The sequence below is a fragment of the Chelmon rostratus genome, chromosome 3 (assembly GCF_017976325.1).
Source record: "Chelmon rostratus isolate fCheRos1 chromosome 3, fCheRos1.pri, whole genome shotgun sequence".
In the NCBI taxonomy this organism is placed as follows: domain Eukaryota; kingdom Metazoa; phylum Chordata; class Actinopteri; order Chaetodontiformes; family Chaetodontidae; genus Chelmon; species Chelmon rostratus.
This window is the reverse complement of record NC_055660.1, coordinates 116,653-142,391: the sequence shown is the minus strand read 5'-3', so window position 1 is coordinate 142,391 and position 25,739 is coordinate 116,653. Positions and strand designations below refer to the sequence as shown.

Sequence of the window (25,739 nt, the reverse complement as noted above, 5' to 3'; positions counted from 1 at the left end):
TATTATTATGTATATAATTTTTACTGCTCGCTATTTTGATATTTTATTATGTATAGTTTGTTCTTTATCGTCTTATTTCACTTATTTCACTGTGTGTGATGCTGCTGCTGCACTGCAGCTTCCCAGTGTCGGATAAATAAAGTCTATCAGTGTATCTAGCTAGCTAGCTAACTAGCTAACTAGCTAGGTAGCGACTTGTAGCCCCATGGTATTTAGCTGTTCAACCATTTTAACAAGCACCAAAGTAAGACCCACAAATAACTGTAGCTTTGTGAATTTGACATTTGACATTTTGTAAAATGCTTGTCATGTCATGTACAAGCCTGAAGTGTGGCTCATCGCCGTCCTACCAGCTGGTTAGCCGGCTAGCTTATTCGCTCAGTCGTGTTTTGTTCTGCTTGAAGAGGTCTTTGTGTTGGCCGCCGAGCTGCTTGGCGAGGTTTGAAGTGTTTCCTCCCTCGTACGACACTGGTTTATATCACCTTTTTCATACAGGCTTCGTTGTGTCAGCGGGTTCGCCCTCAGCATCGGCTCCGTGACAAAAGTAACCGAACAAACAGCAGCAGGTGAAATGCTGTTCTGTGTGTTGCAGGTCCTGAACCAGGTGCATCCTAACCTGGTGTCCCAGCAGGAGGCATTGCAGTACATTGAAGAGCTGATCCTGCTGCTGCTTAGCATGCTGTGCCAGGCTCAGCCACGCACCGTACAGGATGTGGAGGTATCACACACACACACACACACACACACACACACACACACAGTGTGTCGTCACTGGAAACTAAAACGTGTTGTGAAGATTTTAAATGTTGTGAATTGAAGTTTTTAGTTGTGGCAGCCAAAGTTAATGATCAATAATCTCTGAGGAACAGCTGAAAGACATTAAAACAGACATCAGGCTGGTGGAGTTCAAGCTGCTCAGAACTGAACTGCTCACTTTAAATCTTTAAAAACATTTATCACGATAAATAGAAACTTACCCCCTAGTACAATACGTGGATCTTTCATTTCTAGAACGAGCTACTTGTCCCACCAGGGGGACAAGTATTCATGAAGAATTTTATGTTAGCACGTCCACGTCCATCAGTTGTCCTCCTTTCTGAATGGATGCTGTCAAAATATGTTCAAAGTTTATTATTTGACACTGACACGTTACCTGTGGGGTGTTCCTGACTGGACATTAGTCTTAGGTTCTCAGGAGTCCTCTTGATTGCCTCTAATAGGGCCTACTTTACTTTATTTACTACTATTAATGACTACTACTAGTACCACTACTCTACTACCACTACTAAAATGCTTTGTAAAGTACTCTCAAACCAAAAGTTGGGAGTTTGGTCTGGCACAGCCCTCACTTTTAGAGTTTTTAGAGACCTTTTTTGAATACGGCTTCTGATGACATCACTGTGAGGCTGAAATGTGATTGGTCTGGTTTGCTTCTTCTTTCTAGCTGATGGAGCTGCAGTGAGATAATGAGGTGCTCTCTGGTAAAACACCACAGACTGCTGGTGTTTTATCACACTGACCCCCACCCTGTGATCTCTGACTCCTCACCCCTTTTCTATGACTGGACACTCCTCTGACCACTCCCATGTGACCTTTGACCCCCCATATGACCTTTGACCCCTCCCCTCTCTCCCCCCGTGACCTCTGACTCTTCCCATCTCTTTGACACCTCTCCCTCCCCTGTGACCCCTGACCCCTCCCATCTTTCTGCTCTGTGACCTTTGACCCCTCCCCTCTTTTCTATGACCTTTAACCCCTCCCCCTCTTTTCTATGACCTGACACCTCCTGTGACCTTTGACCCCTCCCATCACTATGACCTTTGTCCCTCCCCCTCTCTTTGCCCTGTGAGATTTGACCCCTCCCATCTACCTGCCCTGTGACCTTTGACCCCTCCCATCTCTGATCTTTGACCCCCCCCCTCTCTTTGCCCTGTGAGATTTGACCCCTCCCATCTACCTGCCCTGTGACCTTTGACCCCTCCAATCTCTGTGATCTTTGACCCTCCCCTCTCTTTGCCCTGTGACCTCTGACCCCCCTCTGCTCCTCAGGCTCAGAGTGTGTGTAGGTGTGTGTGTAGGTGTGTGTGTGTGTGTGTAGGTGTGTGTGTGTGTGTGTAGGAGAGAGAAGAAAACTGCAACAAACAGACGAAACTAAAAATATTAACCACAGGGTCATAACAATCACAGTCCAGACAACAGCTGCTTGGCTGACCCTAACCCATGTTAGCCCTTCAGAGAGTTCCTCAGGTGACAAACTGTTAGGTGTAGAGAGGAGGAGGAAGAGTTTCTGAAGCACAGGAGAAACGGTGGAAAGAGGAAATATTCTCCAGACGCTGAATGACAGTGAGTTAATGAAACTGTAAAGATCAGATGGTTCAGGGATGATGTTTGTGGTCCATCTCCCACCAACACAAAAACACTATAACACACAGTAACACTCAGATATCTGACAGCAGCGGTGATGACTTGGGTCTGTCTCAACCTTCATCAGCAGAGTGATCACACAGATAATTACAGCGCTGTCACAGCCTCATGCTGAGGCGCAGTTCATCTCGTGTCCATTGGGTGTCTCCACCTGCAGGTCACTGAAGGTCATTCATGGCCGCGGCGGCTTCCTGCTGTTGAAGGTGTGACTGATGGAGTCTGTCAGTGAATACCACTGCTCATATAAGCTGACCAACAATCACAGAAACTGATGGAAGCCGACACATTTTTCCTCGTTAACAGGCCGATCAAATAGACCCGGCACTAAAATTAGCACTGTGCTAACAAACATGAGATAATAAACAGAACACCTATCAGCATGTGAACAGGTGACTGCAGGTAGGCCCGTGACTTCATACATTTAGCCTGGCTCACAGTTAATTCACCGGAGACGTTTGTCACATCGAACAGTGTTCGTTGTCTAAATCGAGTTCGCTGTCCATTATCACAAAGAATTTCTTTTTAGCAACCAATCACAGCGATGGGGTGGAGCAGGCCTCTTCACTAAGGTCAAAGGTCAGTCGCTCCTCCTCTGCTACGACTCCTCGTTAGAGGAGTTCAGGCTAAGAGATGAGCTCTCAGAATGTTTGTGAACACCCCCAGATGTTTAGACCAGATCAGTCCAAATGTTTAGATCAAGTCAGTCCAGATGATTCAGGGTCCTGTCCTCACTAATGCCCCCCCCTTCCCCCCAGGAGCGTGTTCAGAAGAGTTTTCCTCACCCGATTGATAAGTGGGCAATTGCTGATGCTCAGGCCGCCATTGAGAAGAGGAAAAGGAGGAACCCATTGGCTCTCCCTGTCGACAAGATCCACCCACTGCTCAAGGTATACCTGTCTTCATCATCATCATCGTCATTGAACACACACACACACACACAAAAACTCACACAAACACACACACACACACACACAAAAACTCACACAAACACACACACACACACACACAAAAACTCACACAAACAGCGTTTCCCATGATGCCTTGTGTTGTCAGGAGGTGCTGGGTTATAAGATCGACCACCAGGTGTCGGTCTACATGGTGGCTGTGTTGGAGTACATCTCTGCTGACATCCTGAAACTGGCAGGAAACTATGTGAGGAACATCCGACACTACGAGATCTCCCAGCAGGATATCACTGTGGCCATGTGTGCCGACAAGGTACCCACACACTAACATACAGCATGGTGAAGTTCCAGGACCTGCTCTGTCAGAGACATGAACACTCAGCAGGACAGACTCTAAAGCCTCCTCAGGGGGGCGCCAGAGAGTTAAAGAGGAGGCAAAGATCCTGCAGGTGGTGAATTACAGTGAAATACCTCCCTCCTCCTCCTCCTCAGAATCAGTCAGATTTCAACACACAAACATGAAACACGTATTGATCTGATTCAGTGTGACATCACTTCCTGAGGAGATCATTATCTCTGATGATCCAGAATAAACCTCCAGAAATCCACCGAGAACCCAGAGAAGACTCTGCAGGACTGAGAGTCCTCATGTTTTTCAGTTTCCTTTAGCATCACAGTGATCCAGTCTGTACATCCACGAGTCCACTGCTAACAGGAGCCGCTAACAGGAGCCGCTAACAGGAGCCGCTAACAGGAGCTGCTAACAGGAGCTGCTAACAGCTAACTCAGCAGACTGTCAGTGGAGGCTGTTTGACTCAGTGTAAACTGGTATAAACAGTATAAACATCTGTCAGATTAGCAACATTCTTCACTTCCTCCATTGTAACACAAACGTGTAAAAATGTCACAGTGAGCTGATAAAACGCAGCAGAAGAAAAAACTCACTTTAAAATTGAAAGAAGGCTTTTAAATGAGAGGAGGAGCAGCCAGGTCACAGACTGACAGGAGTTCACTGTGCCTGCAGTCATTACTGAGGGAACAGTGACCCTGAGCTGCAGACACAGACAGGCTGATGGAGCCGAGCACACTTAATGTTTCGTCTTTAAAGTCAAATATCAAAGATATTCTGTCTGTCTCCCCCATACCTGGCTCTCCCATTTGTCTTTCTAACTCATCTGTGCATACAGGTGCTGATGGATATGTTCCACCAGGACGAAGAGGACATCAGCGGCTTCCCTCTGATGGACGAGGAACCATCAGCCAATGAGGAGCAGAGTTACTATGAATTGGTGAGAAGCTTCATGTCAGACAGTCGACAGTACCTGAGACAGCTCAACCTGCTCATCAAAGTGTTCAGAGAACCCTTCAACTCCAGCCCCATGCTCTTCTCTCAACACGTACGTATGGTTACCTGACCACCCGTCTGATCGTCTGTCCTACTATTTGATCACCTGTCTGCCTGTTTGATTAATCACCTGTCTGTCTGTCTGCGTGTCAGGATGTGGACAGTATCTTCAGTCGTATCGTTGATATCCACGAGGTGACGGTGAAGCTGTTGGGTTTGATCGAGGACACAGTGGAGATGACGGATGAAGGAAGTCCTCATCCTCTGGTGGGAAGCTGCTTTGAAGACCTGGCTGAGGTCTGTACCTGTCTGTCTGTCTGACTGACTGACTGACTGTGTGTGAGTGTTTGATTGATTGATTGATTGATTGGCTCTGGTTGTATCTGTTGTGTGATTTGATTGGCAGGAGTTGGCCTTTGACCCATATGAGACATATGCTCAGGACATCCTGCGTTCTGGTTTCCATGAACACTTCCTGGGTCAGGTGTCTAAACCAGGAGGCGCATTCCACCTCCAGGTAAGCCCCACCCCTAGACCTCTGACATGAGGTACTTAAATGCTCCACCTCCCCCAGGCTGGTTCAGCATATGTTAATGAGACGCAGCAGCTGATCAGATCCTCAGCTGTCAGTCAGTAAGTCAGGTGAGGCCGGCACCTTAGGATCAGGATGAACCGCCGTTCTGTGTTGTCGCGTCTCTCCCTGTGTTATCAAAATGAATCAGTCGTAATACTTGAAACTGCTGTCTGTCTTTGTCTGCAGTCCATCTGTGAAGGCTTTAAAGAGGCTGTTCAGTATGTCCTGCCGAGACTGCTGCTCACTCCTGTTTACCACTGTCTGCACCTGTTTGAGATCCTCAAGGTGAGACAGCAACAACTGCACCACACCTGTGCTGCACCTGTGCCAAACCTGTACAACACCTGTACCAAACCTGTACAACACCTGTGCCAAACCTGTACAACACCTGTACCAAACCTGTACAACACCTGTGCCAAACCTGTACAACACCTGTGCCAAACCTGTACAACACCTGTGCCAAACCTGTATTTCATCCTTCCCTTGGAAGTCTAAAAGTATCCTGTTACCCCACCCAAAAAAACAATGAAAGTCTGTCTTTCCTTGGGCTTAATTCAGACAGAGATCCCAGATATGAAGAACACTCACTCCTCTGCACAAACGAGGTGCACATGTGACCGACAACTGAGCTGCTGAAACAGGATTTAGATTACCTTTTTAACGTACTGCAGGAATGCAGTAAAAAATCTCATTCTGTGGCCTGAACCTGAACAGTTTTACAATTGTATATTCTATTTTGGTACCGCCCCCCCTTCTATGGTCGAGATGGTTTTCATGCCAGTGTTCTGGGTGCACACGTTCTGGGAGAAAACATATCCCAATAATGACTGAATCCTGACCCCTCTACTGTCCCCGATACACCAGAACCAACAAAGAATCCTCTGCCCCACCTCACCCCCCCTGCCTGAGACAGCATAATTATCCCAAGACCTGTATACAGCACTCTAAAAATATAAACGTCAGTTAGGCCCAGGCCTGGCAAGCTAAGAAGCAACGGTGGTAATTTACAGTCTAAAATGAATCAGATCGACCAGTCAAATTATAAACTCACTGTTTCACCTGCGAAGCCTTCAGATTAAATGATTGCATGGACTCCAGTGGCTTAGATTGCTTGTTCTTAAAAGAAAACTAACTTTGGCCAAGTGAATTTAGTCAGCTGATTGAGGTATTTTACCTGTCCACAGGGCAGTGGTCATGGAGGAGCTCTGGCTGCAGTCCTAAGGGTAGAACTATTACCATGGGCGATCTGTCCAGCTTTGAGGCTTTAATATTAACAATATTTAAGTATTTCCAAATTGTCGACACTTCAAATCTCACCACCAAAACATTTTTAAATACCACAGAACTTCCAGCCTGGTTCATAAGGGCCCACACATTACACTCAGTGACCTTTAGGTGTCAGATCATATGCAGATCTTGTTTGACATTGTGGCTCAGACTGTGGAGACAAATTACAGAAAGAAAATGCCATGAGTATGAAAACTTCCTTCCTTTCTGTGTGTCTATTGACGAGATAAAAAACATCTGATAACTCCTCCCTCAGCATCCGTGGGTGTCCCTGCCCCTCACGTTGAATTATTGAATTATTTTATGACTGTATGTCTCCATCCAGGACTTTATATCATCAGCATTACCTCCTGTGGAGTGCCCCAAGGATCTATTACTGGACCAATTTTGTTTCCACTTTACATGTTATCCCTTGGACATATCAGTTAGCAACACATCATCTGGCTCACTGTTACGCTGACGATACACGACTATACCTTTCTTTGAAGCCACGTGAACGGGACAGTCTAACCATATAGCATGCCTGTTTATGCAATGTGAAGGGCTGGATGGCAGCTAACTTCCTACAATTCAATACCAAAAAACAGAGGTTTTGTTCTTTGATCCAGAACATCACAAAGTACAGATACAGTCCTTCCTTGGTTCACTTACTGCCAGTGTTAAGTCTGTGGCAACGAACCTTGGGGTAACCTTTGATAGCTGCTTATCCTTTGGTTTTATCAGCTCTTAGGAAAGACACATGTTCAATTTTAATGACACAGAAAAAGTCAGCTTGTATGTTATCACACCTCGACCACAGCAGCTTATCCAGAACTCAGCAGCCCGATCATTAAGTAAATCTGAAGTCCGGTCATATCACTGCGCTGGATGCCTGTAATACTTACATTATAAAATTAAATAGGTCAAATCATTTTTAACCCCCTTACAGCCCAGCCAAGCCCCTAAAATCAGATGATCAAACCCTTTTAGTTGTTCTTCTGACCAGACTGAAAACCAAGGTTTGGTTTGGTTGGAATACCCTCCTCCTCAGTGTGAGATGGGCAGACTCCGCTGTACCTTTAGAGGCCTACACTTAACAATGTTTCCTCCTTATACTCCTGATTCGTAGTGTTTTATTTAAACTTCATTGTCTTCACACATTTAAACATGATTTTAGTATTTTTAAATTCTGTAGGCTTGTAAAGTGCTACATACAAATAATTCATATTATAATTATTATTTCAGCAGCATGACAGTGTTTGAATCAGTGCAAATATTAGAAGCAGCTGATTGACAGGTCCTTTCATACAAACGGCAGATTTAAAGCTCTCAAACCACTCCCTGTAGACCAGTCTGGTTTAATAAACTCCTTTATGTGTCCCAGTACCAGACTGGTATGAGCTGCTTGTTCCCAGTCAGACCACTATCCTGTAGATCCTGGCCTGGTCTTTGACCTTCAGATGGAAACTCGTATGGCACAGCTGAGGTTAAATCTCTGAAATACCTCCAGTCATGTTCTGCAGATTATTTCAGGGCTTGGGGGTTGGCGTGGGGGTGGCAGGAGGTTTATCCTGATCTGATTCTGAGTCCTGGACTCTGAAGGACCAGGATAGACAAGCTCCAACCAGATTTTACTATATTTTACTGAGTCATGTTCCTACTGGACTTAGATATAGGTTCTAGACCTGGTCCTGTTTCTGTAGCCTCCGTAGACCAGATCTTCCCACTGTAGTCCTCCCTTTTCTAGCTTCGATAGAGATACTTTAAGTGATGTCACTGAAGTCCTGTTCTCCAGTCCTGAGACCCTCTTTGTGTAGTATTTGGTACTTCACCTGTCCCTGCAGGTGATGTCACTTCTCACATGTGTCAGATGTTTTCTCCATGTATATGCTGAGCAACTGTCTGCTAAAGAGAGAATACCTGCCCCCTATACCCCCTGTTTCCATAGCAACTGGAGGAGAAGAGTGAGGATGAGGAAGATAAAGAGTGTTTGAAACAGGCCATCACAGCTCTACTCAACCTGCAGAGCAGCATGGAGAGGATCTGCTCCAGGAGCCTCGCCAAGAGGAGGCTCAGGTACGTCGCCTGCACACACCTATATACAGCTATAAAGTACATGTACACACCCGTACGGATATACACACATCACAGATCTACACAGGCCAAGAGGAGCCCCAGGTTGGAAACATTCAAAGGAGCTGCTGCCAGCGGTAAATCAGACTGAGGATAGGCTAACAGTTTTCATCTCCTTCCAGTCTGCATGCTAAGCTAGGCTCCTTCCTTTTGCTTCCTGTCTTTATGCTAAACTAGGCTGGCTCCATCTACTTCCAGCTTCATGTGAATTAGTCTAAAAACTTAAGCCAGGACAACAGTTTACCCCACAACCAAGTTCTGAGGAGGTTCCAGGAGTCCTTAAGGAGTTTTTTGGGCTCCGGATGAGGTTCTGCGGGTCCTTTTATGAGCTTTTATGGGTGGGTCACCTCATGACGTTCTAGGGCAATTTAAGGAGATTTACCCTGGAAAAGACAGAAAACCAGGAGATACAGTGTAGAATTGCTTTTATAGGATGGTGAAATGCAGCTTTTTCTAAGAAAATAAAGAAAACCTGACAAATGTGAAGCAATACAGATGTACTGTACACACTCACGCACACACACACACGCACACACACACGCACGCACGCACGCACACACACACACACACACAAACACACACACTCACGCGCACACGCACGCACGCACGCACGCACACACACACGCGCACGCACGCACACACACGCACACACACACGCACACGCACACAAACACACACACGCACACGCACGCACGCACACACACACGCACATGCGCACATGCACACAAGCACACGCACGCACACACGCACACACACGCACACAAACACACACGCACACACACACACACGCACACAAACACGCACGCACACACACACACATACACACGCGCACACACGCACACACAAACACACGCACACACACACAAACACACACACGCACACACGCACACACACGCACACACACACAGTCATGTACAGGAGTTGGGACTGACATGCTTCGAGCTGAACACACACTTTCAGTACAAACACATTAGTCCAGTCTGTTGGACTCCTCCCATCCTCTTTGTTTCCCTCTGGACATAAATAGACCAGGAGTCGGGGGGGTCGCAGGTCATACGGGAGGGGGCGGGGGGTGGAGGGGTTAAGAGGGAAGTGTCGTCAGTTTCTGTGCTGTGCTGCTCTGCTGCTTATTGTTCTCTGTTTGGTAGAAAGAAAAGAACACAGCGAGGAGAACTGCTGCTGCTGTTTGTTGAGTTTCAACTTTTGAAAGCTCAAATCACCTGAAGAAGAAAACAGGAGGGGGCGCTGGGATGATTGGCAGGTGGATATGAGGACGTAGGTGACTTCAGTTTTTTTTCCTTTGTGTTTTAGGGGCAGCTTGTTGTTAGAGCTGCAGTCTGGAAGCTCTTTCAGGTAGATGGATGTTGATGGAGGCTTACCGGGGCAGTTGCAGGTTGATTGAGGTCGTTAGAGGTTAATGCTGGTATTTGGGAGCTGTTGGAGGCTGTTACAATTTGATGGAGGTAGTTGAAGGTTGATGGAGGTAATTAGAGGCTCATGGAGGCAGTTGCAAGTTAATGGAAGTAGATGAGTGCTGTTTAAGGCTGATGGAAAATATTGGAGGAGGTTGCAGGTTGACAGAGGCAGATGGAGGCTGTTGGAGGCTGTTGGAGGTTGATGGGGGTAGCTGGGGGCTGTTTTAGGTTGATGGAGGCCATTGGAAGTTTATACTTGTAGTGACTGTGGGAGGCTGTTGCAGGTTGACAGAATTAGTTGGAGGCTGATGGAGGCTGTTGTAGTTTGATGGAGGTAGGTGGGGGCTGCTACAGGTTGGTGGAGGTAGTTGGAAGCAGATAGAGACTGTTGCAGGTTGATGGAGGAAGATGGAGGCTGGTACAGGTTGATAGAGGTAGTTTGAGGCTGTTAGAGGCTGTTACAGGTTGTTGCAGGTTGATGTAGGCTGGTGGAGGTTGTTGCAGGCCGACGGAGGATGTTGCTGGTAGATGGAAGCTGTTGCAGGCTGATGGAGGCAGTTGCAGGCTATTGTAGGCTGCGGGGGCTGATGTGGCTTGATGGAGGCTGATGTGGCCTGATGGAGGCTGTTGCAGTCTGATGTAGGCTATTGTAGACTGTGGGGGCTGATGCAGGCTATTGCTGGTTGATGGAAGTTGTTGCAGGTTGATGGAGGCTGTTGCAGCCTGATGGAGGCTGATGGAGGCTGTTGCAGCCTGATGTGGCCTGATGTAGGCTGTTGCAGCCTGATGGAGGCTGATGGAGGCTGTTGCAGCCTGATGTGGCCTGATGGAGGCTGTCGCAGCCTGATGGAGGCTGTTGCAGCCCGATGGAGGTGGTTGCAGGCTGATGTGGCCTGGTGGAGGCTGTTGCAGGTTGATGGAGGCTGTTGCAGCCTGATGGAGGCTATTGCAGTTCTGTCGTAGCCTGTCGTAGCCTGTCGTAGCCTGATGGAGGCTGTTGCAGCCTGATGGAGGCTGTTGCAGCCAGATGGAAGCTGTTGCAGCCTGATGTAGCCTGTCGCAGCCTGATGTAGCCTGTCGTAGCCTGATGGAGGCTGTTGCAGCCTGATGGAGGCTGATGTAGCCTGTCGTAGCCTGTCGTAGCCTGATGGAGGCTGTCGTAGCCTGATGGAGGCTATTGCAGCCTGATGGAGGCTATTGCAGTTCTGTCGTAGCCTGTCGTAGCCTGATGGAGGCTGTTGCAGCCAGATGGAGGCTATTGCAGTTCTGTCGTAGCCTGTCATAGCCTGTCGTAGCCTGATGGAGCCTGATGGAGGCTGTTGCAGCCTGATGGAGGCTATTGCAGTTCTGTCGTAGCCTGTCGTAGCCTGATGGAGGCTGATGGAGGCTGTTGCAGCCAGATGGAAGCTGTTGCAGCCTGATGTAGCCTGTCGTAGCCTGATGGAGGCTGTCGTAGCCTGATGGAGGCTGTTGCAGCCTGATGTAGCCTGTCGTAGCCTGATGGAGGCTGTTGCAGCCTGATGGAGGCTGATGTAGCCTGTCGTAGCCTGATGGAGGCTGCCGTAGCCTGATGGAGGCTGTTGCAGCCTGATGTAGCCTGTCGTAGCCTGATGGAGGCTGTCGTAGCCTGATGGAGGCTGTTGCAGCCTGATGGAGGCTGATGTAGCCTGATGGAGGCTGTTGCAGCCTGATGGAGGCTGTCGTAGCCTGTCGTAGCCTGACGGAGGCTGACGGAGGCTGTTGTGAAACACTGTGTTAACATACCTCAGGGTCTTACGCTGTAAACTGATTAGTGAGCTGCTGCTGCTGGAGGAGAGCGACGGTCTCAGCTGCTGGTAAACCAACAGAAAATTCACTTTGAGGTTTCAGGCAGAGTTTCTGTCATTTTGTCGACTTGGTTCCTTCAGTAGACTTTAGTTCCACTTCTTTCTTTGACAATCGAGCTGCTGGTGGGAGGGGTGGTACTAACTGATGTTCTGTTGCAGTACTATCTCAGGTGCAGTAGTACAGCGGTGTGGTTAGTAATGGTAAAGTTAGAAAAGTATACAACAGGTTTGTAAAAGTTGTACTTTTGGTTTACTGCTTCTTAGCTAATTTAAAACGGTGCTTAATGTTTGCATGTTAGCATTGTCACTGTGCGCATGTTAGCATCCTGATGTTAGCATTTAGCTTACGTAGCTGCTAGCGTCGCTGCAGACGGTCAGTGTGGCGTAGAAACGAGAACAGTACAGCAAGTGTGATCCTCACGCACTGAAATCTGGAGGAACACTGCAGTCTGTCTGAGTTCAACTGGAGATGCTGTTTGCTAACAGACGTGTTCACACTGAGTGCTGTCTGCAGTACGCCACTTTATACCCAGGCTGCTGTACTTTTACCACTGTTACTGTGGTTATGAAATGATGTGAGTGCACTCAAACAGGCTCGACTTTGCATTTTGAATTATACACAAAGTGATTTTAATAACTGTTGATGGGAGGTGGTTCACACATCACGTGTGTTTCTGTTTCGATTAGTAATGGAGGAAGTTTTCACGTCCTTCACTGAAGTAAAAGTATCACACATCAAATGTACATCTTTCAAAGTTTCAGTGTGTAAATTCACTTTGTGTTACAGTCCCTCCACCACATGTCAAACACTCCGTCAAACAATTAGAGGCAAATTAACTTTGGAAGATCTCTCGCTTCATGTTCACTTCAGATAAACGTTAGAATTCGGTACATTTCCCCACTAAAGGAGGGCTGTAGTTTCTGCTCTTCATCACTTGTCAGAAACACGTTATGAAGTGATCTGTTGTTGTCATGTATGACAGGAGCCATTATAAAAACTGTACATGAGGCTCAGACTGCTGTTTTAAACGGTGAACCAGCAGCCTCTCAGTTTAAACACTGCAGACCATAAATGATGTGTGTCTGTGATGTAGATGTGTAGTTTGAAGTATCATCAGTTTATTTAAAGTTGCTCTCTGAGTTGATGGCTGGTGATGATTGAAGCAATAAAAATGTTCTGCAATGAAACAAACAGGCAGCAGTAACCGCACGCAGTGATGTCACGGTGATGATGATGTCGATGTGTCTTTGTGTAACAGTCCGGCTGTTTGTCCGAGCTGAGGTTGGAGGTCTTCCTGCCGTGACCTCACTTCCTGTTGGAGAGTGCCGGCCGTAGCCACGGCCTCGCCGGTTTGTACAGACCCCGACCGCGTCGTCCAATCAGAACGCTCTGCTGTCATGTTAAACATGTAGAGACCCAACCCAATGATGAGATAAAGGAACAGTTCACCCCGACCACAGCTCTGTGATGAAACACAACAAACAGGAAACTGAATCTTCTTCTCGCCTCAAACACGTGCTTTCATCTTCATGTTTGGTCTCAGGGACAAAGTGAAATCATTAAAACTGTTCCAACTCAGGTACCACGTCCAAGCTGTTTCTGAAGCTTTCAGCCGTACTTCATGGTCTTCATCAGCAGAACAGGCTGAAGCTCAGTGTCAGATTTATTGTGGAGAATGTGAAATTTCTTTATTTCTTTATTTAAATCCAGTAAATGTGATATAAACTCGGTTGTTGTTTGATGAATTAGAAAAGCTGTTTAATGACTATTATTGATGCACTAACTGCCTTCAATCCCTCGTAGTTCCACTGGCAGAGACACAATCATGCGGGGCTGTGCAATATGACGATAGAAACATGTCGATCATCTCGTATTCTGCTTCAGTGTTTCTTTCCTTGTGTCACAAATCACACTCGCAGTATTTTCCATCTCTCTGATGAGGCTCTGTGTTGTTTAGCACAGCATGGATGCTGACAGGAAGTTCACACAAGGCAAACAAACAAACATGGAGGAGAGCGCACACGACTGAAAACGGGGACGAGACGAGGAGCTAGTTTATAAAAGAGGGACGTGGTTTAGGCATGAAAAGTCTGACCTGTGGAACCACCACAGGCCTCTTTTACGACCTGCTCTTTACTTTTTGTATTTTATACTTTATGTGGATATTTTCAAATACGACTAAGAACCTTTCATCATTTGTTGAGTATATATTTCAAGATGTCATCAGATTAAGGCCTTTCCGTGTGGTGAGCTGTATCCTGCCCCGTGTCGCTGTCTGCACAGGAAATGACCATATTTGTTCATATGGCACAGCCCCATAGATACTTCATGATTATTAATGTTCTGTTTGTGTTCTTTTCTGTGTGATCTTTGATTTGATGTCTTTTTGGGTGAAAATGTAGCGTTTAATCTTAACAGTCTCATTGACATCAAGATAAACGAGACTGACTGAAACAGACGAGAAAGAGGAGAAAAGTTAGTCCTCATCAGAAACACTCTGATGGTCAGTCAGCTAACGAGCCCTCCAACACTGAGCCATCGGTTTCATAGTCTTTGGGCTCTTGTTGCAGAGATCGTAGTGAGAACCTGCAGAGCTGTGGTGGAGAACTTGTGAACTGTTCCTTTAATTTGAAGTGAAAAGAGTTCCTGGTGAGACCAGGTTCAGGTCCCAGCACTAACACTCAGTCCAGAACTCAGATCCTCTTAGACGGGGTTCCTCCCTGACTACAGACTGAAGAGTCCCGATTAACGCCGTCTTCCTCTTCTTCTCCTGTGCTCTCGCTCTTCTGGTGTCTGCAGCGAGTCTGCGTGTCGTTTCTACAGCCATCAGATGAAGGGGAAGCACCTGGCCATCAAGAAGATGAACGAGATCCAGAAGAACATCGACGGCTGGGAGGGGAAGGACATCGGCCAGTGCTGTAATGAGTTCATCATGGAGGGCACGCTGACCCGTGTGGGCGCCAAACACGAGCGCCATATCTTCCTGTTCGACGGCCTGATGATCTGCTGCAAGTCCAACCACGGCCCGCCGCGACTGCCCGGCGCCGGCTCCACCGCAGAGTACCGGCTGAAAGAAAAGTTCTTCATGCGGAAGGTCCAGATCAACGACAAGGACGACAAGGAGGGAGAGTACCGGCACGCCTTCGAGATCATCCTGAAGGACGGGAACAGCGTGGTGTTCGCCGCGAAGTCTGCGGAGGAGAAGAACGGCTGGATGGCGGCGCTCATCTCGCTGCAGTACCGCAGCACGCTGGAGCGCATGCTGGATTCGGCCATGCTGCAGGAGGAGAAGGAAGAGCAGATGAGGCTGCCGGGAGCGGAGGTGTACCGATTCGCCGAACCAGACTCGGAGGAGAACGTCGTGTTTGAGGAGAATGTTCAGTCCAAGTCAGGGATCCCCATCATCAAAGCAGGAACTGTCCTGAAACTGATCGAGAGGCTCACCTTCCACATGTACGCAGGTAAGGCGTGAGGTCAAACAGGTGTTAATCTGAACCAGGTGAGACATGATGTCACTGACCAGCTGAGATTTGATGAGTCTGTTGACTGTATAGAACACATCTCAAGCACAGAGTGATTGATAAAATGATTGAAAACACTCAGCAGATTGATTGATAAAGAAAAGAGTCACTTATCCGTCCAAACCCCAGAGACCACTGAAGGAACCAGAGGACGAGGTCTTAATTGATTTAACAACTGAAGCAATTAATCAGTACTTTAATTGCAGATTAACACTCTAGACCTTACAGGTGAGGACAGTTTGAGGACAGTAGAATCTGGGGACATTTGTAGACAGCAGGGACGTTTTGTCTGGTCCGCTCTCGTTCACTGAGCTGTTTGAGGGTCGTCACGTGTGTGTGTGAGGAAAAAGGTGTTTCCTGTCCAAACACACAGACTCAGTGCTCTTCTTCTTCTGTTGTGAGGACATGTCCAGTTTCCAGTTCACTCCCATGATGCATCTGTGCCTGGATGGACATGTGTCAGAGGTGTTGTCAAGACCTGTCAGAAGAGGGGGAGGAGCTTCTGTTTTAGGGCTGCTTCCTGTCTGACTGTTAGCTGTTACTTATCGACCAATCAGATCACAGCTTTTACCGCTGGTTTTAAACACAGTGACAGCAGCGAGACAGACGGAGGTGAGACAGACAGGGAGATGAGACAGACAGCAGCGAGACAGACAGAGAGGTGAGATAGACAGACAGACAGCAGCGAGACAGACAGAGAGGTGAGATAGACAGAGAGGTGAGAAAGACAGAGGTGAGACAGACAGAGAGGTGAGACAGACAGACAGACAGCAGCGAGACAGACAGAGAGGTGAGACAGACAGGGAGATGAGACAGACAGCAGCGAGACAGACAGAGAGGTGAGATAGACAGAGAGGTGAGAAAGACAGAGGTGAGACAGACAGAGGTGAGACAGACAGACAGACAGAGAGATGAGACAGGCAGACAGACAGAGGGATGAGACAGACAGAGCGGTGAGACAGACAGACAGGAAGGTAGAACAGACACTATCACCATCACTAACTGTTGTTTTTGTCGCTCTGTGAGTGAATGTCAGTACTCTGTTAGTACACCGATGTCAGTACTCTGTTAGTACACTGATGTCAGTACTCTGTTAGTACACTGATGTTAGTACTCTGTTAGTACACTCATGTCAGTACTCTGTTAGTACACTGATGTCAGTACTCTGTTAGTACACTCATGTCAGTACTCTGTTAGTACACTGATGTCAGTACTCTGTTAGTACACTCATGTCAGTACTCTGTTAGTACACCGATGTCAGTACTCTGTTAGTACACTGATGTCAGTACTCTGTTAGTACACTGATGTTAGTACTCTGTTAGTACACTGATGTCAGTACTCTGTTAGTACACTGATGTCAGTACTCTGTTAGTACACTGATGTCAGTACTCTGTTAGTACACTGATGTTAGTACTCTGTTAGTACACTGATGTCAGTACTCTGTTAGTACACTGATGTCAGTACTCTGTTAGTACACTGATGTTAGTACTCTGTTAGTACACTCATGTCAGTACTCTGTTAGTACTCTGTTAGTACACTCATGTTAGTACTCTGTTAGTACACTCATGTCAGTACTCTGTTAGTACACTGATGTTAGTACTCTGTTAGTACACTCATGTCAGTACTCTGTTAGTACTCTGTTAGTACACTCATGTTAGTACTCTGTTAGTACACTCATGTCAGTACTCTGTTAGTACACTCATGTTAGTACTCTGTTAGTCCACTGATGTGAGTACTCTGTTAGTACATGGGTGTTAGTACTCTGTTAGTACAGTCATGGTTGGTTCATTAATATTAGTACTTTATTCTCGTACACTGACGTGAGTACTCTGTTAGTACTCTGTTAGTACACTCATGGTTAGTACATTAATATTAGTGCTTTATTCTCGTACACTGATGTGAGTACTCTGTTAGTACTCTGTTAGTCCACTGACGGTTAGTACATTAATATTAGTACTTTATTCTCGTACACTGACGTGAGTACTCTGTTAGTACTCTGTTAGTCCACTGACGGTTAGTACATTAATATTAGTACTTTATTCTCGTACACTGACGTGAGTACTCTGTTAGTACTCTGTTAGTACTCTGTTAGTCCACTGACGGTTAGTACATTAATATTAGTACTTTATTCTCGTACACTGATGTGAGTACTCTGTTAGTACTCTGTTAGTCCACTGACGGTTAGTACATTAATATTAGTACTTTATTCTCGTACACTGATGTGAGTACTCTGTTAGTACTCTGTTAGTACTCTGTTAGTACTCTGTTAGTCCACTGACGGTTAGTACATTAATATTAGTACTTTATTCTCGTACACTGATGTGAGTACTCTGTTAGTACTCTGTTAGTACTTTGTTAGTCCACTGACGTTGGTACATTAATATTAGTACTTTATTCTCGTACACTGATGTGAGTACTCTGTTAGTACTCTGCTAGTCCACTGACGGTTAGTACATTAATATTAGTACTTTATTCTCGTACACTGATGTGAGTACTCTGTTAGTACTCTGTTAGTACTCTGTTAGTCCACTGACGGTTAGTACATTAATATTAGTACTTTATTCTCGTACACTGATGTGAGTACTCTGTTAGTACTCTGTTAGTACTTTGTTAGTCCACTGACGGTTGGTACATTAATATTAGTACTTTATTCTCGTACACTGATGTGAGTACTCTGTTAGTACTCTGTTAGTCCACTGACGGTTAGTACATTAATATTAGTACTTTATTCTCGTACACTGATGTGAGTACTCTGTTAGTACTCTGTTAGTACTTTGTTAGTCCACTGACGGTTGGTACATTAATATTAGTACTTTATTCTCGTACACTGATGTGAGTACTCTGTTAGTACTCTGTTAGTCCACTGACGGTTAGTACATTAATATTAGTACTTTATTCTCGTACACTGATGTGAGTACTCTGTTAGTACTCTGTTAGTACTTTGTTAGTCCACTGACGGTTGGTACATTAATATTAGTACTTTATTCTCGTACTCTGGCGTGATGTGTCCGATACCTCGCAGACTCAAATGGAGGATTATTTCCTAATCATTTTTGATGCTTTGTCTGTTTCTTCCTTCAGATCCGAACTTTGTCCGAACTTTTCTGACCACCTACAGATCTTTCTGTAAACCTCAGGAGCTGCTGGACCTGCTCATGGAGAGGTGAGCTCACCTGTACGACATCATTGGGCCAATCAGAACATTTTAAACTCTGTTCATGTTCTTTTCCCAACATGAGGGCCATAAACATGCGTTAAAGGTTTTTTGATGATGGGATAAATTTACTTTATTAGTTATTTCACTGAGTGTAAAACACATTTACTAACAAACAAACCAACTACAACAAAAAGCACTGGAGGATTTCTGTTTTACCCAGCATGCATTTCTTGCATTTTCCTTGACATGATCACTTCCTGAAGAAGGGAAACAGTTATTATGAACAGAACATGAAGCTTAGTTTGTGATGGTTCTCACGATCAGTTCCTTTAAAATCCTCATTAACATTAAAGTATGAAAACATAACGATCTGATGGCCACAAGGGGGCAGTGGTGTGTCTGTCACTCAGCCTCCACTGGAAGGACGACTTCTGGTCTCTGTGCCGTCAGTCAAAGAAGTTTTGATTGTGTTCACACACCTTTCTGAGGATTATTCTTAAAATCATGTTCAGTTCTTAGATTTTCTTTGTTTACTGTCAGTTTGTCATTTATCATTTATTCAAGACATTTTAATACAACTATAAAATCCAACAAGTGTGTGATAGAAGAAAAAGTCGTTGTCAGCAGCACAGAGACACTTAATGTCCAACAATAGAGTATTTTCAGACCAAACAACAATGAAGCTGAATCTGTGGCTCTCAGGAGGAAGTAAAAGAAAAAGTGCTCTCTAATGAAGGACTGCCTCGTTTCATCTGTTGATTTAATGATGTTGGACGGAGACACGTGGACGTTCTTCATGTAGCTTTGAGATGATTTCAACATATTTTACTTGATAACTCCCTGCTGCCCTCTGCAGAGTATACAGTATAATTAGCTTGTGTCTGTATCCATGGTGACTGTTGGGCTCTGAGCCTCTGAGCATCTGTGAGTGCTGATCTGAGGTCTGCGATGTTGTTCAGGTTTGAGATCCCGGAGCCGAGGCCGAGCGAGGCGGACCAGATGGAGGGAGGAGAGCAGCCGCTCAGTGCTGAACTCAAACGCTTCCGCAAAGAGTTCGTTCAGCCGGTCCAGCTCAGGTAAAGACTGCTGCCCCCTGCTGGAAGCTCACAGACATGGTTTACTGCTGACAGACGGACTGAACCGGGATCTGTAGTCTCAAAGAGTCTCACCTCAACAACTGAATACGTTTCTAACAGTCACATGACCGGCAGGAACTGACGGACTGTTAGCAGCTCCAGCATGTCCAAACATGATTATTAGAAGAAACTCGGCCAGTTCGATGGAGCTTCAACCTGAAGTGACCCTGAAGTTTAGCTTTCATCACTCAGGATGTCCAGCCTACGTTTGTTTAGCTTCCACTTTCTTTTTATTTAAATTTATCGTAGCATTCATATTCAATGTTTTCTTTGCAAAACCATTCAGATGATTACACGTTTATGGTTTATAATAACACTTTATTTGTATCGCACCTTTCATTGAGCAGCTCAAGGTGCTTTACAACAAAGAGATCACATGAACCGAGTGCTTCACATCAGAAAAAGACAAAAAGTATGTAAAGACGGAGAATACGACCCACTAGATAATAATAATAATATCCATTAGATGAAACAAAGGATGAAAATAGAAGCATCAGAGGTCTCCAAACTCTCTTATTCCTTTAATTCAGTGGCAGCAATTTGACACTTAACAGGAAGACTCATAAAGTGTTTTACCTTGTGTGAACACTCGACCAAACAGAGCCCCCCACATTCTGATGGACACGTGGTCCTGATGAAGTGAAATCAGCCTGTTTCAGCCGACGCTATGACGTCTTCCCAAACGTTCAGCGTTATTGTGGGTAGTTTCTGTGTGAGGCGAAGCCTGTTGTGGTGCTGTGGAGGTTAAAAAAGCACACACCACAGCTTTCATAAGGTGGATTAATAACATCAGATAGAATATGAAACAGTAGTAACAGAATTAAAACTAGCGCTGAGTGCGTTCCAACAAGGAACTCACAGGCATCAAGTTCTTTACATGGAGACAAAGGATGAACAGAGTGAATGTAAAGTAGGATGGAGAACCTGATCATGGTAAAAGTAAAGTAAGGGAGAATACAGACAATGCATAACACGTGGAAAATAAAACAGCTGAATAATAACTATACAGTAAAGTTAGAAATGGAGTAAAATCAAGCAAATACAACATTTTAAAAGGTCCAGTTGTCTTTGGAAGCACTTACCAGGTACCATGAGCTGGATGAACGAGATTATTTTCAAAGAAGCACAGCAGAGCGTCAGTTTCAGGTCAGTTTCAGGAAATCAGCTCGTTAAAAGCTGAAGTGAAGAGATCAGTTTTCAGCTTTTTGTTAAAAATATTCAGGGAGCTGCTTCCTGATTTCTGAGCCTTGGGGGGTCATTGACAAAGACTGCAGCCCTGATTTTCTTTCAGCTGCTGGAAACCTCCGATAAACCAGCAGCAGGTGATCACAGGGTTCATGAAGGTCAATGAAGACGGCGTTAGCGATGTAGCTTGGTTCTAGTCCATTCAGGGCGCTGTGTACGAGGAGGAGGAGCTTAAAATCAGTTGTCAATGTTACAGGAAGCCAGTGCAGAGCAGCTAAAACTGGACTAACGTGGTCTCTCCTCGTGGTTCTGGTTCATAGTGGAGCTGCTGACTGAGCTGAATCTCTCAGTGGGTTTCTTCTGGGTGTCAGTAAATGATGTGTTACTGTGATGGAGTCGGCGTGAAATGAAGGCCCTGTACGGTTTTTCAGCATCTGTTTGATTCATAAATGGTCGAATTTGAGCTTTTTCTAAGGTGGAAAAAGTTTTTGTCACCTTGTTGATGTGGGATCTGAATCCAGCAGAACACCAACACTGGAGCCTCAGATTGATCCAGAGAGTTTTATTCAAAGATTATTAAATTAGGATTTCAGTTCTGTCCTCATTGAACTTGAAGAAATGATCGCTCGTCCTGTGACCTGTTGCCAACAGACAGTAATGGAGTCTGTAGCCGCAGCATAGATGGACCGCTGTGATGTCATGCCAGGTTTCATGTCATGTTTCTCAGACCAAACCGGTTTAATACACACACATCGTATCAGAGAGGTCTAACAGGACGAGAACTGAGAGCTGATTTCAGTTCAGTCTGAGTCGCTGCCTGTTTCAGTGCTGGGGTCTGTTCTAATGTCTGACTGAAACTCCTCCAGGATGTCATGTTCTTTAAGAACGGAGTTCATTTGCACTGAAACAATCTTTTGCAGTATCTTACTGACGAATGGAAGGTTGGATATCAGCCTGCAGTTACTGAGTGCTTCACTAAGATAAAATCAGATCAGACTTTATTAATCCCCGGCCGGCTTGAAGAGGCTTGAAGCCTGTCTGCAGAGATGTATTCTCATCTTCAGGACGTGACTTGAACCACTGTCAGACACCTGCTCTTTAAATGCTGCAGGTTCAGGGTCAACACAGGATGTAGACGAGTTGGACTCAGTGACGGTCTGCAGAGCTCAGTTAATGTTATAGAGGTCAGTTTTCCCATGATTCCATCTGTTTGACAGGGTTCACTGAGCTCCTCTGTGTCCACAGCAGCAGGCTGTTGTTTTATTTTACAGGTGTGTTCTTTCTTTATCATTTCTTTCTTCCTCGTTTCCTGAAGAGAAGCCCAGTGGTTCCCGAACAGAGAGAAGAGCTGATCAGACTGACAGTGTAACAATGATTTCAGTCTCCAGTTCATCGTGTGACTCTGACTCCCTCTACAGAGTGCTGAATGTGTGTCGCCACTGGGTGGAGCATCACTTCTACGACTTTGAGAGAGACGCTCACCTGCTGAGACGACTGGAGGAGTTCATCGCCTCCGTCAGAGGTGTGTACCTGTCCGAACACTTGTTGGAACACCTGTCAATCACTGTCAGTGTGGTCCTGCATGTCGAGCTCACTGGTTCACTGAGGATTCATTTCCTGTCACCTGTGGTTTGGATGAAATGTAAAGGAACTACAGACGCACTGTTGACACATTAAAATCTGCCGTCTTTAATTCTGCTCCGGATGTTTCTGTAGATTAACAATCCGCCAGGTGTTCTGTGTGTTTGACTTGATGAAGTGAAGGTCAGATTATCATGCTTGCAGAAGTAACTGAGCTGGTTTCACTGTGAACCTGATCCCACATGTTAAATGGATTATGTCATTTTGCAGGTAAGGCGATGAGGAAGTGGGTGGAGTCAATCACTAAGATCATCCAGAGGAAGAAGCAGGTTCAGGTGAGTTTGCCCAGTCACAGCATCACCTTCCAGAACTCCCCCCCCCCAGTCGAGTGGCACATCTGTAAACCAGGAAACACCGAGCAGTTTGACCTCATGACGCTGCACCCCATTGAGATTGGCCGACAGCTCACCCTGCTCGAGTCGGACTTCTACAGGTAACACTACTCACACACCTGTCACACACCTGTCACACCTGTTTGAGCCATCACACCTATCGCATACACCTTTCTGACCTGTCACTCCTGTCACACACCAGTCTGATCTGTCTCCCACCTGTCTCAAACATGTCACACACCTGTCTCAGACCTCTCTGATCTGTCCCATTCCTGTCACATCTGTCCCACACGTGACATGTTTTACACCTGACTCACACCTGTGTCACACCTGTCTGATCTGTCTACCCCCCATCTCAGACATGCAACACACCTGTCTAACCTCTCTGATTTACTACACTTGTCTCACACACTGTCTTACCTGTGTGACCCCCCCGCAGGGCTGTGCAGCCATCGGAGCTGGTTGGCAGCGTCTGGACCAAAGAGGACAAAGAGATTCACTCCCCCAACCTGCTGAGAATGATACGACACACCACCAACCTCACCCTGTGGTTCGAAAAGTAAGGCCTCTCTTTGACATCAGGCTGGGGTGGGGGGGGGGCTCAGGACAAATGAAATGACATTTATAGAATAAAACCCAACAAACCTCTTAAAAACAACCCAAAACACTAAAAGTTTCTACATCCACAAAGTGACTCCAGAAACCATCACAGACTACAAAAACAAAAAGTTTCCCATGTGAATGAAATTTACAGGTGACCCAGCTCACCTGAAGTCTTGATCCAGGGTCCACTTCAGTCCAACAGATATATCTGGAGACAGTGGAAGTGATAGAGCTTCCTCTTCTCATGTTCAGATCCCTGGTCGGTGATCTAATCCCTCAGGTTTAAAGCGAGTACTCACAGGTGGTGCACGTTCTCTGCAGGTGTATCGTAGAAACGGAGAATCTGGAGGAACGAGTCGCTGTCGTGTCGCGGATCATCGAGATCCTGCAGGTTTTTCAGGAACTCAACAACTTTAATGGAGTGTTGGAGGTGGTCAGTGCCATGAACTCCTCTCCGGTCTACAGGCTGGACCACACCTTTGAGGTAAGAACAACACTTCATAACTTCTGGCTCTGGTTCTGGAGAGCAGTTGATGTTGGAGCCTGGACCAGTCCAGTAGTCCGCAGGGGTCGGGGTTCAGACAGAGACCAGTTGTTGAGGACCAGTTGCTCTGTGATCAGAGTCTGGGTCTGAAAGTCATGGTCGTCCCACAAAGCAGCAGCAGTCCTGAGTATTAAATCTGGTTCAAGCTAACAGGCTATAAATGCTGTGGGATTTAGTGCTGTGACTCCACACACGCCCCAGGAAAGATTTTACTTTCTCTAGCTCTCTGATTCCCTGAAAATCATCTGTCATCATCTGATCTTAAAATAATTAACGCTGTGCTTTCTTGTTTCCAGCAAATTCCGAGTCGGCAGAGAAAAATCCTGGAGGAAGCTCACGAGCTGAGTGAAGATCACTACAAGAAGTATTTAGCCAAACTGCGCTCCATCAACCCCCCCTGTGTCCCGTTCTTCGGTACGCTCCGACACGCTGTTCATAAAGGGTAAACATGACAGATCAGAGGTTGAGTCAGGAGTTTCTTTGCCTGTGTGTCTCTTTATCAGGAATCTACCTGACCAACATCCTGAAAACAGAGGAGGGAAACCCCGACTTCCTGCGTCGACACGGCAAAGATCTGATCAACTTCAGCAAGAGGAGGAAAGTGGCTGAAATCACCGGGGAGATCCAGCAGTACCAGAACCAACCGTACTGTCTGAGAGTGGAGAACGACATCAGGGTCGGTCTGGTGATGACGTCACTTCCTGTTGACGCTGACAGCGCTGAGTGTGTGTCGGAGGTGTGACCATGTTCTCTGTGTTTCTGGAGCAGAAGTTCTTCGAGAACCTGAACCCGATGGAGGACATGTCAGAGAAGGACTTCGCCGATCATCTGTTCAACAAATCTCTGGAGATCGAACCTCGAAACGCCCGATCGTTACCTCGATTTGTAAGTGTCACCATGGTTACACTAACAGCTGAGCTGAGTCTGATCCGAGTGTGTCCTTTACTCTGACACAACCAGATGAAGGATGTGAAGTTTGACAGTGCAGGAGACCAATCTGAGAGCGAACAGAGAGATTTTGATTCATCACACCAACAACTGCACCTTAAACCACATAAATTTAGACATCCTCAACCATAGTTTAATGAAGTAATGACTGCAGTTTGCTCAAGCTTCTTCAAAAGTATGAGATAAGATAAGACTTTAATCCCCGGCCAGGAAATATGGGTGTTACAGACTAAAATACAAAATAAAAGCTGACTATATGTATAAAAGAGTATATATTGCCACAAAGAATTGTGATAAAGTATACTGCCAAGAATTAACAGCTTTTACACAAATTGCACATGGTGGATAAAGTTACTGCAGCGTTTATTCTATTGCGCAGGAATAAATCTATATGCAGATATATTGATGAGTCCTAAAACGTTTTTAACAGTGTCCTACATACTCCAAAGGACCTCAGTCTTCTCAGATGCAGACGACTTTGGCTTTTCCTGTACAGGATCTCAGTGTTAGTGGACCAGTTTATTGTTGAGTTGGACACTCAGGTATTTGTACACCCCCACGATCTCATTGTCCAAACCCTGCATGCACATTGGTCTATTCTGTGGTGCTGGAGAGAGGACAGTACCCTGTGGAGCCCCGGTGCTGCAAACAGGCACATCCGACACACAGTCCTGAAGCCTCACATACTGAGGTCTGTTGGTGAGGTCGTCGATGGTCCAATCAGGTGACAGTCTACTTCGGTTCCCTCCAGCTCCCCCCTCAGCAGTGATGGCTGGGTCGTGT

At 46.0% G+C, this 25,739-nt stretch overlaps 1 protein-coding gene across 1 annotated transcript in view; it reads left to right on the top strand.

Moving 5' to 3' along the window:
- Window positions 1-25,739, top strand: part of LOC121627744 (son of sevenless homolog 1-like) — a 43,186-nt gene that overhangs the window by 7,576 nt on the left and 9,871 nt on the right. Inside the window, exons 2-19 of the mRNA XM_041966774.1 lie at window positions 593-718; window positions 3,180-3,311; window positions 3,478-3,642; window positions 4,517-4,726; window positions 4,828-4,971; window positions 5,081-5,191; window positions 5,435-5,533; window positions 8,463-8,590; window positions 14,689-15,350; window positions 18,492-18,573; window positions 19,527-19,643; window positions 22,307-22,410; window positions 22,740-22,962; window positions 23,301-23,420; window positions 23,786-23,948; window positions 24,305-24,422; window positions 24,512-24,684; window positions 24,777-24,893. Of these exons, the coding sequence (XP_041822708.1) occupies window positions 593-718; window positions 3,180-3,311; window positions 3,478-3,642; window positions 4,517-4,726; window positions 4,828-4,971; window positions 5,081-5,191; window positions 5,435-5,533; window positions 8,463-8,590; window positions 14,689-15,350; window positions 18,492-18,573; window positions 19,527-19,643; window positions 22,307-22,410; window positions 22,740-22,962; window positions 23,301-23,420; window positions 23,786-23,948; window positions 24,305-24,422; window positions 24,512-24,684; window positions 24,777-24,893 (2,994 nt within the window). The remainder of the gene's footprint in view (window positions 1-592; window positions 719-3,179; window positions 3,312-3,477; window positions 3,643-4,516; window positions 4,727-4,827; window positions 4,972-5,080; window positions 5,192-5,434; window positions 5,534-8,462; window positions 8,591-14,688; window positions 15,351-18,491; window positions 18,574-19,526; window positions 19,644-22,306; window positions 22,411-22,739; window positions 22,963-23,300; window positions 23,421-23,785; window positions 23,949-24,304; window positions 24,423-24,511; window positions 24,685-24,776; window positions 24,894-25,739) is intronic.